Genomic DNA, 12,589 nt, shown 5'->3' with positions numbered 1-12,589 from the left:
GCCCTAGGTGTGAATGTGTGCATGTGTGTGCCTTCTGTGGAAGGTTGGGTGCCCAGCTGGCAACTCAACACTGTAAAACTCCACTGCCAATCATGAGTGGACAGGTGATCTGCTGTGGTGACCCCTAAACGTGAAAAGCCGAAAGAAGACTCTTATTGAATAGCTTCTTAAAAATCCTGAATTTCATTGGTTTGGTTGAATATTGTAGGGCTAAACAGATCTCTTCCCATTCTTCATTTGGTACCTGTTTTTGAACTGTTTGACTTTTTCACTTCAGCCCTACCTTCACTGGTCCCCTGCATCAGCTTTAAACTCTAGTTGTATCACATACATTCTACTAATCAGTTTTGTTCTTCTAGGAACAGCTGACCTGGCATCTCTTAGGTATTGTAATATTCATGGATAGGCGTGTCCCTTCTGTTTGCCCCTCATTTTTTTTTTATAAATAATTAGGGCCTTTATAAGCTTAGATGTGCAACCCAAATGTGACCCACAATTTGATTTATATACAGGATGATTTACTGACTGCCTCTGTCCATCACAGACATAAACACCAGAACAGGGGTGAATATCCAATTTGCCATGCATTGGTTTAAGTTGCACTTAAATAGGATTAGAAAGGAATTCTGCTTCATATGGATGGGGAGACTGTTGCAGAGAATAGGAATTCATATCTGTCTCTCCAACATTATTTATGTTGCAAGCAAATTTTTTTTTTTTGCTCTAGTAGTTCTGATGTTTTTTTTTTTTGTTTTTTTTTTTGCAGGTGTGCAAAAGGTTCATCAAAACAGGGTCCAGGGATGCAGTGTACACCATGCAAAGATCACCTCTCAAAAGTCTGTATGATCCTGTGTAAAGAGACAAGGCTTTGAGATGATTAGTGTGGGACATTTTGTTTACTCCTTGTATTTTTTTTTATAAGGAGCCTTTGGGGACGTTCCAGTTGCTGTATGTGTCTGGTCATACTAAAGGGGCATCATACTCTATGAGTGATCTGATAAGGGTGAAGTACAGTAGTGCAATGTCCTCTCTGGACTTACATGTCATACACTTATAAGCTGAGCAAAAAGAAGGATTTCCTTACTACCTTGGACATATGTTGGTCAAAGACTAGGTGACTATATACATGACTTCACAGATCCCTGACTAGTGAATCACCTTTTAGGAGTGTTTTCTTGATTATGTAGTTATCCAAGGTGACTGACTTCCCAAGAGATACTATAATGCATTTCTTATCACTGAGTTTTAAGCCGTGGCTTTGGCAGCAAACATTTGTCTGTGTTAGACCTTCCTGAAGTGTGTTCTCATCTTGGGCAAATTCAGTAACTGCTCCCAGTTTGCAATCACCTGTAGAAATGGTCAGCCAGAAGCCTTTGACATTGGCTTTCACCTTCAAGAAGTAGGTGCCAAGAGGACTGAACCCAGCACAGAGCCCTTAGGGACTCTACTGGTGACTTTTCTCTTTGCAGAGGTGGTCTTACCAATCCTAACCTCTTGGGGCCTATCCCTGAGCTATCTGGCTAGCTATTCACTGTGTTATAACGAGGTTTATGCCTAGTTTCATTCATTCATTGACAATACCTGAGTAGGGTACTGTATCAATTGCTTTATTTTAGCTGGATCTAGCTAAGCAGTATGCACCTCAGTCCCCTCATCCATTGCCTTAGTGACCTTTTCAAAGAAGCCCACCAGATTCAGTAAGCATGACCTTCCTCAGACAAAGCCATACTGGGATGGATCCAGCGTCTGGAGGTCTCTTATGTCCTTGGTGATAATTTCCTTGATAATTCTTTCTATGGTTTTGCAAATAAGACTAGCCAGAGTAATGGGTCTATAGTTTCTATAATCTGTTAAAGGTCCTCCATTATACTTTGTTGCTGTTTAGGTAGATTGCTTTTAAGTGCATCAGCATACTTTAGTCTATGTGTACATAGTGTGCTAAGTGAGGTGGGTGTTATGTGCATGGTTTTGGCAAACTGATATGCACTTCTGTGCAAGAGTTTAGCCTCCAATGTCTGTGTCTGCTTCTTTATTTATTTATTTTATTTAATTATTTGACATTTGTTTACCAAGATGGTCCGTCTGGGTCAGGAGAACCCGTTTTCAACAGAGACCCTGGGAGAAAAGCTCCATCAGTATAAAATAAACAATCTACACAAAGAAGTTGTTACAGATACATGTGAAGAGACACACAAATCTGTATTTAAATATTTGCAGTGGAAACAGTCATATATACATATAATATATGCTACACAACCTTGTCTTATGATATAGACACAAATTCTAAATGTTGTGCCTTATTATATATGGTATTTATATTAGTCAGTTTATAGTGATACTACAGTGTTTAAATATTGGCAGAGGAAACAAACATATAATACATGTTATACAAACTGGCTTTATGATGTCTGTCACTATGACAGTCAGTAGTTGCAGTAGTAGTAGTTTATTTTATGCTGTGGTTATGTTAGTTACTTTATAGTGATACAGTGAAGGCATATTTATAGGAAAATAGAGGGTGGATTATCAGATGTAAGAATGTTAGAGGACTGTTAGTATTTGGCAGTGTTAGGTGAGTGGAAAGAAGAGTCTAAGAGAGATTCTGGAAAGTAGGGCATATAGAAGGGGGAAGGGAGAAAGGGTATGAGAGATTATCCAGGAGTAGATCGTGAGCACAGCCACAAGTTGCTAAGCTGCTGCCTTAAGGATTTTTTGAACGGTACCAGATTAGGAACACTTCTGGTCAATAGTGGGAGTGAGCTCCATGCTTTAGCTACTCTGTGAGAGTAAAAGGCTCCAGCCAGGTATTTTAGACATTTTGGAGATAGTGAGAAGCTTCTTATCTTCAGACCTGAGAGTTCTGCTGGGGTTGTAAGGATTCATGATGTTGCTCAGGGCAGGGAAGGCCAGGGCCTTATTGATTATGGTGGGCAGTGTTTTCAGTTAGATATAGAGCAGGTGACTGGGGAAGTTCTAGCCAGTCTAGCATTTGCAGTGGTGTACAATGATGTATGCTGGTTTTGGAATTTGTGGCAAACCTTGCCACTTTGTTGTAGCACTGTGCCATTTTGGATCTAATTGAAGTCTGTAGGTTAGAGAAGAGAGAAGCACTGTATAGAAGGGAGTGTAGTAGGAAGGTTTTTTCTAGGGTGATCTTGGTTGATGCAGTCAGGGAGTGTTTTTTTCTGTAGAGGATGCCAAGTTTTTTTTTGTTTTGTTTTGTTTTGTTTATATTCTGTTGGACGTGGAGATCAAACTTTTACTGTTACTCAATAATTACACCTAGCAGTTTAGTGTGGTGGACTATTCCGGGCCACATATATTTTGAATTGGTTTCTATCAATGGAGAGGTTTTTTGGAAGTAAGATAAGTAGTTTAGTATTTTGGCATTTAGGAATAGTTGATAGTGAGCCAGGATTGCAGAAAAAGTATGTTGTGTGATTGTGAGAAGTTGTACTAGTGTAGGAGAGGTGCAGATAATAGTGGGATCATCTGCACATTGCATAAGTGATTCAGTGGATGAGGCAGTGTGTAGGTCATTTGTGAATATATTGAAGAGCAGAGGACCAAATATAGAGCCTTGTGGGACTCTAGAAGGGTTTAAGGATTAAGTGGTTGTGAGTAAACATATGACAATTAGTACTTGTCTCAAGCTGTGTATATCCACCAAGCTGGCTATTGAGAAGTTAGGATTTTGCAGATCCATGCTATAAAGTCCATTGATTGGCGAGCCACAAGGGAGTGGGGTCTTGGTGTTAGAAGGCTATTAAGGGTGCTTTGTTGGTGGAGACTAATAAGGATGCTATATTGGGGCAGATTATGCTAAACTGTACTGCATTGTACTAACTTTAATGTTTACATGATACTGAATTCTACTAAAGCTGTAGCTATTATCACTCAACACCCAACTAGCTGCTCTAAGCTTGTCGGCATGCAAGTTTTTTGCTCTATATTTTTGGCTTTACAGGGTAGTTTTATGAACCACTCTATAGGGAAAATTTGCTTTCTAGTTGTTTGCTACTGTACAGAGCACTGCTAATCACTGATATACAGTGAACAGCATTGCATTAACACTCCAAATTTATAGCAGGACAGAAAACTAACCAATGAGTCCTATGAACAATAAAAGTTTTACACTATGAGCCCTTTTGTGCGTTTTCCAATTCATATACACCAAGCAAACACCTCCTGCCACACAATAAATAAATCTAGACTTCTAGATGCAAAACACAGTAGAAGAAACCCATAAGTGCAATGTGCCAAAAACCAATTGAACAACTAACTGGAAATCCCTTGTTGAAAGTGATTTTAAAACAGCCTTACAACAATAACAATGAGAGGAAGACCATTTTGTTTACAAAACTACAGTGACATATTTTCATATGCCTTGTTTTCTGACCTCTTTTCTAAACTTAAGGCAGTTGTTCCATCCACGATGCTCAGGACATTACTTTCAGTGTAGGCATAATTTGTAAGTTTTAGCAGCTGACAGAGTTCATGGGTCACTCATGACTGTCTGCTACTGTTAGTAGGAATTATTTAACTTGTAATCAGATATGATATTTGTGATGGAAGATAGACTGAAGAGAACTGTGCCATTGTTGCACTGTAACAAACTAAACTGCAGGCAGACAGATAAAACCGAAACCTCATCTCACTGAAGAGAACTGTGCCACTGTTAACTCTGTAACAAACTGCAGGCAGACAGATAAAACTGAAACCTCATCTGGCTGCATGTTATGGATTCATACCTCTCAACTGTCCAGATTTTCACAGAATGTCCAGATTTGCACTTTATATCTTTGATCTATTCCTAATAAAATGTCTGGTCTAACAGCAAATCATTAAGGACTGAAGTCACTAAATAATGGCAGACATTTGAGTTTTAGACTTTGCATCCTTCAGAAAATGCAAGTTAATGCAACATTTATTATTGTAACAACTTTTTAAAGCATGTAAGAGCAATAATTAAAATTCATCACTGCTTTTCATCCTTAGACCCCCATTTTTGGTTTTATCTAGATTTCTTACACTGTGAAGTTTTGAGATATGTATCGACTTGTAACATTTTTTTAATTAAAACTGGCCAGATATGGCCATACATTTGGCTGCATTTAGCTTCAAGATTCTGATCCACTATACTTATGCATGTTTCCGTGTTTTTCATTCTTTTTTCCTAGACAATGAGCCAGCACAGACAGTGCACCACATCTTAAATCCAAACAACTTCACCCAATGCAAAGCTGCTTCATTTATCAGAAATTTCTAGTCACTAACAGAAGTAGCCATCTAAAGAGCCCAAATATTTGCAAGTGTTTGTGAATGTGTATCTGTGTGCATGTGTGTGTGTGTGTGTGTGTGTGTGTGTGTGTGTGTGTGTGTGTGTGTGTGTGTGTGCGCATGCACAAGTGTGTGCATGCGTGTGTGTGTGTGTGTGTGTGTGTGTGTGTGTGTGTGTGTGTGTGTGTGTGTGTGTGTGTGTGTGCGTGCGTGTGTGTGTGTGTGTGTGTGTGTGTGTGTGTGTGTGTGTGTGTGTGTGTGTGTGTGTGTGTGTGTGTGTGTGTGTGTGTGTGTGTGTGTGTGTGTGTGTGTGTGTGAAAGTTTCACTTTCAAAGCTCTGCTACATTTCTACTAAAAAACAACTACTTGTACAGAATGTGTCACATTTCACATCTTTACTGTATCATTAAACTACATGTGTTGTACAGCTTTTCACATTTTGCATCTTTGCTGAATCGTTACTGAAAAAACAATTGCAGATATTGTAGAGCTTTTCACAGACATATAAAAGTATCATTGCAATATGTGTTTCACTGAAGATCACAATGTTTTAAATGATGACGACATACATAGCTCCATTTTTGATTTTCATGAAAGGGAAATTATCTGGGGCATGATATGTACCTATCATTCATTCAATAATATTATGCTATGAATGTAGGTTATAAAAGAAGATATAAAACTGCTTCAGAGGTGTTGACTCAAAGACTCATGTGAAGATATAAAACTGCTTCAGAGGTATTGACTCAAAGACTCGTATCTATTAACTTGCTTGTTCAATGGAAAATATTTTCATATTTTTATTGTGGCTTAGCTTAAGATGTAGCACCTTAGCAAATAGCTGTACAAGTGCAGGACTGAAGTACAATGTGCAAGTTAGCAGGCCTTTTGCATTGTACTGCACTAAAGGTTCTTATCAGAAAGAGAAATGTACACAGCATGCAGCTGCAACATTGTGTACACAATGTGTAATTGTTTAGGTATAGTAGACTACACGCGGTTTATTTGCATTGGAGTGCAAGTGTTGTAGAACTGTGTTTACAAACAAAATATTAACAAAAGTTACAGGCCAAGAAACTTAGATTTTTATCAAAAACATGTTGATATGAGCTTTCTAAGAATAGATCCAGGAATAAAGAAAGCAACATTTAGGTAACTTCTGTAGAAATTTCCAGAAACGCTAGCAGTACACTTACCGCAGGAAGTGCAAAGAAAGATACTCCAATGAGAGTGAAGGTCGCAGCTAGAAGACGCCCATTCCATGTAGTCGGGTACTTATCTCCATACCCAATGGTTGTTAGTGTGATCTGTAAGAAGTAACAAACATGGGCTTAAAAGTCGCACATTTAGAACTTCTTTTATCAGTTTAGCACAAAGGTTCACACTGATATATACTGATATGATACATTACCTCAACTGAACCATAGTGGAGATCCACTTCAAATATATGGACTATAAAATGTTATCTATTCATTAATTCATTCAATCATTCTTTCATTTGTTTAACATGATGATTTGACTGAGTATTGCCCCTTTCAGAGAAGGATGAAGATAAAAAGCTCCAAATTCAATACTTAATGAAAACAAGAGCTAGAAAGTCAACAAATTAACAACAATGAACGTGACACAATGCTCATTTGTGCAAAGATACACAAAGGAAGCTGAATAGGTTCATTCAGTTATTGTCAATGAAAATATATTGACAATCTAGTTTGTATGTGGTAAAATTTACAAACAATTCTCCAATGTATACATTGTTAACAAGAACGTATAATGACATTTGGGTATAAGTTCAGCGCAATGAGAAGACTGACGTGAAACAAAGCATCAAGTGTTTGAAGTTGCCATAGTATTTTAGCTCTTCGTCTACAAGAGACACTGCACAGCAGGAATAATCATGATTTTTTTAGCAACATTTCCTTTCCATCAAAAAAACACCGGGTATACTGAAAGAGGGAAATTGCCACCATGCCATTTCTTTGTTATTTTAGTGCTATACTGTGGGAAATTTGCAATTAGACAGGGTATCTCGTGGTGATGACAAGCATAATCTGCTTCAAGGTGCAAAACATCTTTGCTAGGAAATAGATTTATCTGTAGCACATCTTTTATTGTAAGTAATAGCATCTGAGACGCAGTTAACCTGAGGGAGTGGCACATTATATAAATGTATGTTGAGGTCTAGGCCATCTTCAGAGGCATTACAGCACCACAGTAACATTAGAGTACTCTTAACACATGAAGGATAGTACATTAGAATACTCTTAACACACAAAGGATAGTACATTAGAGTACTCAACACATGAAGGATAGCACATTAGAGTACTCTTAACACATGAAAGATAGTACATTAGAGTACTTTTAACACATGAAGGATAGTACATTAGAATACTCTTAACACACGAAGGATAGTACATTAGAGTACTCTTAACACACGAAGGATAGTACATTAGAGTACTCAACACATGAAGGATAGCACATTAGAGTACTCAACACAAGAAGGATAGTACATTAGAGTACTCAACACATGAAGGATAGAACATTAGAGTACTCTTAACACATGAAAGATAGTACATTAGAGTATTTTTAACACATGAAGGATAGTACATTAGAATACTCAACACACGAAGGATAGTACATTAGAGTACTCAACACACGAAGGATAGTACATTAGAGTACTCAACACTTGAAGGATAGCACATTAGAGTGCTCTTAATACATGAAGGATAACACATTAAAGTACTCTTAACACATGAAGGACAGTTTTATAAGTGGACTGAAGACCAGGCTTACTAGCCAAATGTCATGTTTAGTAGTATTCTGAATAACAGCATTTTGGAAGTATTTACAACTGAATATTAAACAGTAACAAATCAACAAACTGAGCTTTAATGTGATCCTTGTTTATTGTCCTTATAGTTACACAAAGCCAAAAAAAGGAAGAAGGTACACTGGGATCATAGGATCATAAGAGTTGCAAGGCAACTGAGCCACACGGGCATTTCTGCCTACCAGTACCCATCCTTAGGCCTTGCATCTCTTTTCAAGAAAAGTCAGGCAGTCATACCAAGGGTGAATTTATGGACAACTGGATAGAAGTTTATGAATTCCCATGGGAGAAGGCTGAAAAGTACCATTTATTTGGCCTTACCTCTACACACAGCATTATCTCTGGAAGTAGCTTTCTTGATTGAGTTTAGTTTGTGTCAGTAAGCAAGACGGTCAAATTCAGTGACTGCAAATTACATAAAGCTAAGCTCTTTCATGTTTGTGAATATGCACATAACAGCTACTCAGTGCATTAAGCCTTCTTGTAGACTACAGGTATAGAGGTCAGCAGTGAACCACATGTGACACCTAGCTCTTTTTAAAGATTTCAGTGCTCATATGAGGAATTTCAGAGATGCCTGCAGAGGGATGAGAGGGAGTAAGAGCCTGTCTGATCTGAACCCAACTGTTTAATTTTTATTTATTTATTGGGACTTATGTGTTAGTCTTGAGCTGTCTATAACAAACATTACACTTGAATACAATGATGTTCATAAATGTAGTTGGTATCCAACCATTTCTGGCCAAAGGAGAATGACACTGCAGTCATGTGCTCAGCTCTGAGTCCTTATGTTCTCAGCACTCATGTCAAGAGAGTTGCTGAGCTCTGAAAGGACACCCATTTTGTTGTGAGTTGGTTCAAATGACTTGGGTGTGGCAGATCAACAGATCCAAGAAACCCTAACATTGTACCAGACTGCATCCATGTGGGATGCTTTAATTTCTCACTTCCAGAAGAACCATATCTCTCAACTTCTTACTGCAAGAAATTTGGACAAAGCCTGACAAAATGGGGGAACAAATGCCAAAAAAGATAGATTTTAATTACTGGTCTTATAAACTTAAAAAGTTGCTAGAGTAACAGGTTTTGTGTTAACATACACTTTCTGAAGTATTCGAAGTATAAAACAGAAGTGCATGTCATTATTTAGTGACTTCATTCCCCAGATCATACTAGTGATTTGCCAGAAAACCACAAACTTTATGATGAACAGACCAAAACATATGAGGAAATATCTGGACATTTTGAAAAAATATGGGCAGTTGTAAGGTATGAGAAGAACTCCGGGAGCCTCTGGTAGACAGCAGTGGTGGAGGAAGTTATCGGGCTAAAGAGGGACAATTTGCATGAAGTGCTAACGGAGAGGCATCTACTGGCCAACAAATGAGAAAGGTCGGACTTGCAGTGCTCACTAAAATGAAGGCCAAAGTGCAGGAAGAATTTGTCAAGGTCATGGAGAATAAGGCTTGGATGGCATCAAACATGTTCTAGCAAACAATAAAAAAACATACTTGGTGGATCACTACACAGGCTGTTGCCAGGCAGAGTGGAGTAATGGAAGCCTTAACCAAGGACATAACTGAGAGGTTGTAGGAACATTTTGAGGAACTCTTGAATCTGATGGCCATACCTTCCTATGAGGAGTTAGTGACTCAAGCAGCTGGTGGAATGAGATTTATTTTAGTGCATGATGTCACTGCGGTGACTATGTAGGTCCTCTGTGGCAAGGCTGCAAGGCTGGGTGAGATCCACCTTGAAGGAGCTGGACATTGCTGGGGTGTCATTCAGTGGAAAACAAAAACAGCACCTTTGAATTGAGAAACTGAGGGTAGTAGTCTCCATTTTTATAAAAGAAAAACAGGAGGATTTGCCCCATTTATAGAGGTATGCCATTCCTCAATCTCCTTAGGAGAGCATTTACAAAGATGCTGAAAAGGAGGTATAATTAGTAGAACAGCATATACCGCACAATAAAAATAGATTATTTGACCTCTAAAAAAGAAAGACATATTGAAATGGTTCCATGGATTGAAACTAAATGCAAACAAATGCATAATTATTCCCTATAGGAAAGCAAATACCATAGCTAATTGCAGTAAAGACAGCATCCCCCCCTAACAGTAGACCCAGTGGTATGTAATCTGGGTACTCAGGTTGATAGTAATCTGAATTTCGGCCACAATGTGTCCACAGTGGTAAGAAAGTCCTTGTATATGGCAAAACACATATGTAAGGGCATGGAATCCAGATCAAAAGGCGTTATAATTTCATTGTACTCAGCCCTCATCACACAACTGAGTACAATGTACTTTTTGCATGTACCTCACTAGACATCTGCAACAGCTGGAGCAACTCCAAAAGTTTCTCACCAGGAACATATAGGGTATAAAAAGCTCTGCACAGAAATACTGCATTCTATCTCATACAGACTACTTATGTGTGATCTGTGCCTGGTCTACAGGACAGTCTCCAATCTGACCCTGATTGAAATGTTACACATTTGCATATCAGACTCATTCCAGGGATCTTAATCTAGCCTCTGACATAAAAAATATCATGTTGTAGAGATAGACACATCTCTCAGAGACTCCCCCTTCTCTTGAACAAGCTTCCCATTCACTTGAAGCAAAGCTATTCCCAGACCCTCTTTAATTACAAGCTAGATCAATGGATTGGTAATCGCAAATTAACTCCTGGGGTGGTGCCCATGTCCATCATGGACAGAGGCAGTTGGTATTAGATACTACAGCATAGGCTCATACCTCTGTGACCTTTGTTCACCTAACTATGGAAAATTGGGAAACTCAGGTTAAATATGGTTAGGTTTCTAATGGCTCTTGGGCACTTAGCTAATAATCTCCTATGAACATAATTATTAACATCCACCTCACCGTCCTGAAGGAAATAACATGTAGAAGAAATTACTTGCATTCACCTGAGCTTGAGTTATATCTAAGCATAAAAGCTTAATATAGCATTTGCTAGTATAGTATTGCTGTTTGTATACTGAAGCAAAATCTTAGTGCATGAATGCAAATTATTTATGGGTAGTTTGGTCTCACAGCCTCCTGGAATAAAAAAAAGAAAAACAAGACAGGTCATACACTGCCTGTCAACAATCCTACCTTTTTGAAATTCAGTGAACCTGGACTGAAAAAATAAAGTGGGGGGTGAGAGTTGAAGTCTTTCACACTGAGGAGTACAGGGGAGTTTGTGTAATTTTCACTTGTAATATGACAAGTTTGACTATATGCATTACAAGAATATGTGCATTTATGAGATCTTGTAGCCAAATTAATGAGATTAAAGTTCAGATGAGTTGAAGCGATATAGCAGATCTTAAATAAATATATCTGTGCAGCTATCAAGCCTTCTTGCAACAACCTCAGTACACCACTGAAGGTACTAAATAGTTTCTTTTATTAAGATTTTTGGAAACAAATTTATACTTTTTTTAGGATTGTTCACCTTTAAGGATTAGGTATTTAAGGAAGTCACGTCACTGAAGTTTTTATTCTGATGAAGCCCCAATTTATGGGATGAAAGTGTTTAATCAGTGCTGGTCTGATAAATAAAGCTCAAGTTACTCAACTTCATGTGAGGTTTGTTAGTGTGTGACTTGCACCTTGTTGAGTTCTGCAGTGTTTTTTTCTTTTCTATAATTACTAAATAAGCTATATATAGGTAACTTTCCCATCCGTATATGATCTTAACATGTTCTCTGAAAAAAAAAACTTGAACAAGAAAAATGCTCCTCATAAGAAATACATTGTAATTATTTTCATAGAAAAAAAACACATTATATATAATTTTCTGATATTCCACTATATTGCCTTAAAATAAAACTGAATCAAAAACCTGGATTAAAAAACAAATAAGTCAGATGAAAATAAAGTATAAACATATCTGATTATTTTTCTGTTTAAACACAGTCCAGTTATTTTATGGAAAATATAAGGATTTAAAACTACCATGGGAGTGTAAGGCTAGGTTTCTTAAGATCCTTACAGATCAATAACTTAATAAGTACACTTGAATCTATGAACTTATAAACCATGAAACTCAAGACTTGTCATGTACTTAAATAAATGCTACATTGAAAGACAATCACAACAAAGTCAATGTTTTTCATAATTAGTGTATCACATGTAATCTGTCAGCTAAATTCTTAGAAAGTGCAAAAAAAATTACTGGTTAAGCATACATAATTTTTAAGGCCATATTACAAAAAAAAAAAATAATTACGATAAAATTCACAAAAACAACCCTGCTTTAAAATCAATACATACCACACTTGTTAAACCTAAATTGTAATAATATTTTCCAGAAAAAGAAAATATTGTATAGCAAAATATGAAAATTATTTTGACTTTCCTTTAGGTTTCTTTATCAGGATAAAGAACTATGCCAGTATCTCCATATACCAATCTTAAAATAGCTGGTTTAAAAAGGACCCAAAAAATGTAAAAATAAAATATT

General features: G+C 37.4%; 1 protein-coding gene across 2 annotated transcripts in view; it reads right to left on the bottom strand.

The window, feature by feature from the left end:
* KCNQ2 (potassium voltage-gated channel subfamily Q member 2) overlaps positions 1-12,589 on the bottom strand; it is a 942,433-nt gene that overhangs the window by 250,589 nt on the left and 679,255 nt on the right. For both annotated transcript variants that reach the window (XM_044090450.1, XM_044090449.1), the window contains exon 6: positions 6,477-6,587. In XM_044090450.1, the coding sequence (XP_043946385.1) occupies positions 6,477-6,587 (111 nt within the window). The remainder of the gene's footprint in view (positions 1-6,476; positions 6,588-12,589) is intronic.

This window comes from Protopterus annectens, chromosome 12.part0 (genome assembly GCF_019279795.1).
Source record: "Protopterus annectens isolate FY-2018-M chromosome 12.part0, PAN1.0, whole genome shotgun sequence".
In the NCBI taxonomy this organism is placed as follows: domain Eukaryota; kingdom Metazoa; phylum Chordata; order Ceratodontiformes; family Protopteridae; genus Protopterus; species Protopterus annectens.
This window is presented reverse-complemented; position numbering and strand designations above follow the sequence as displayed.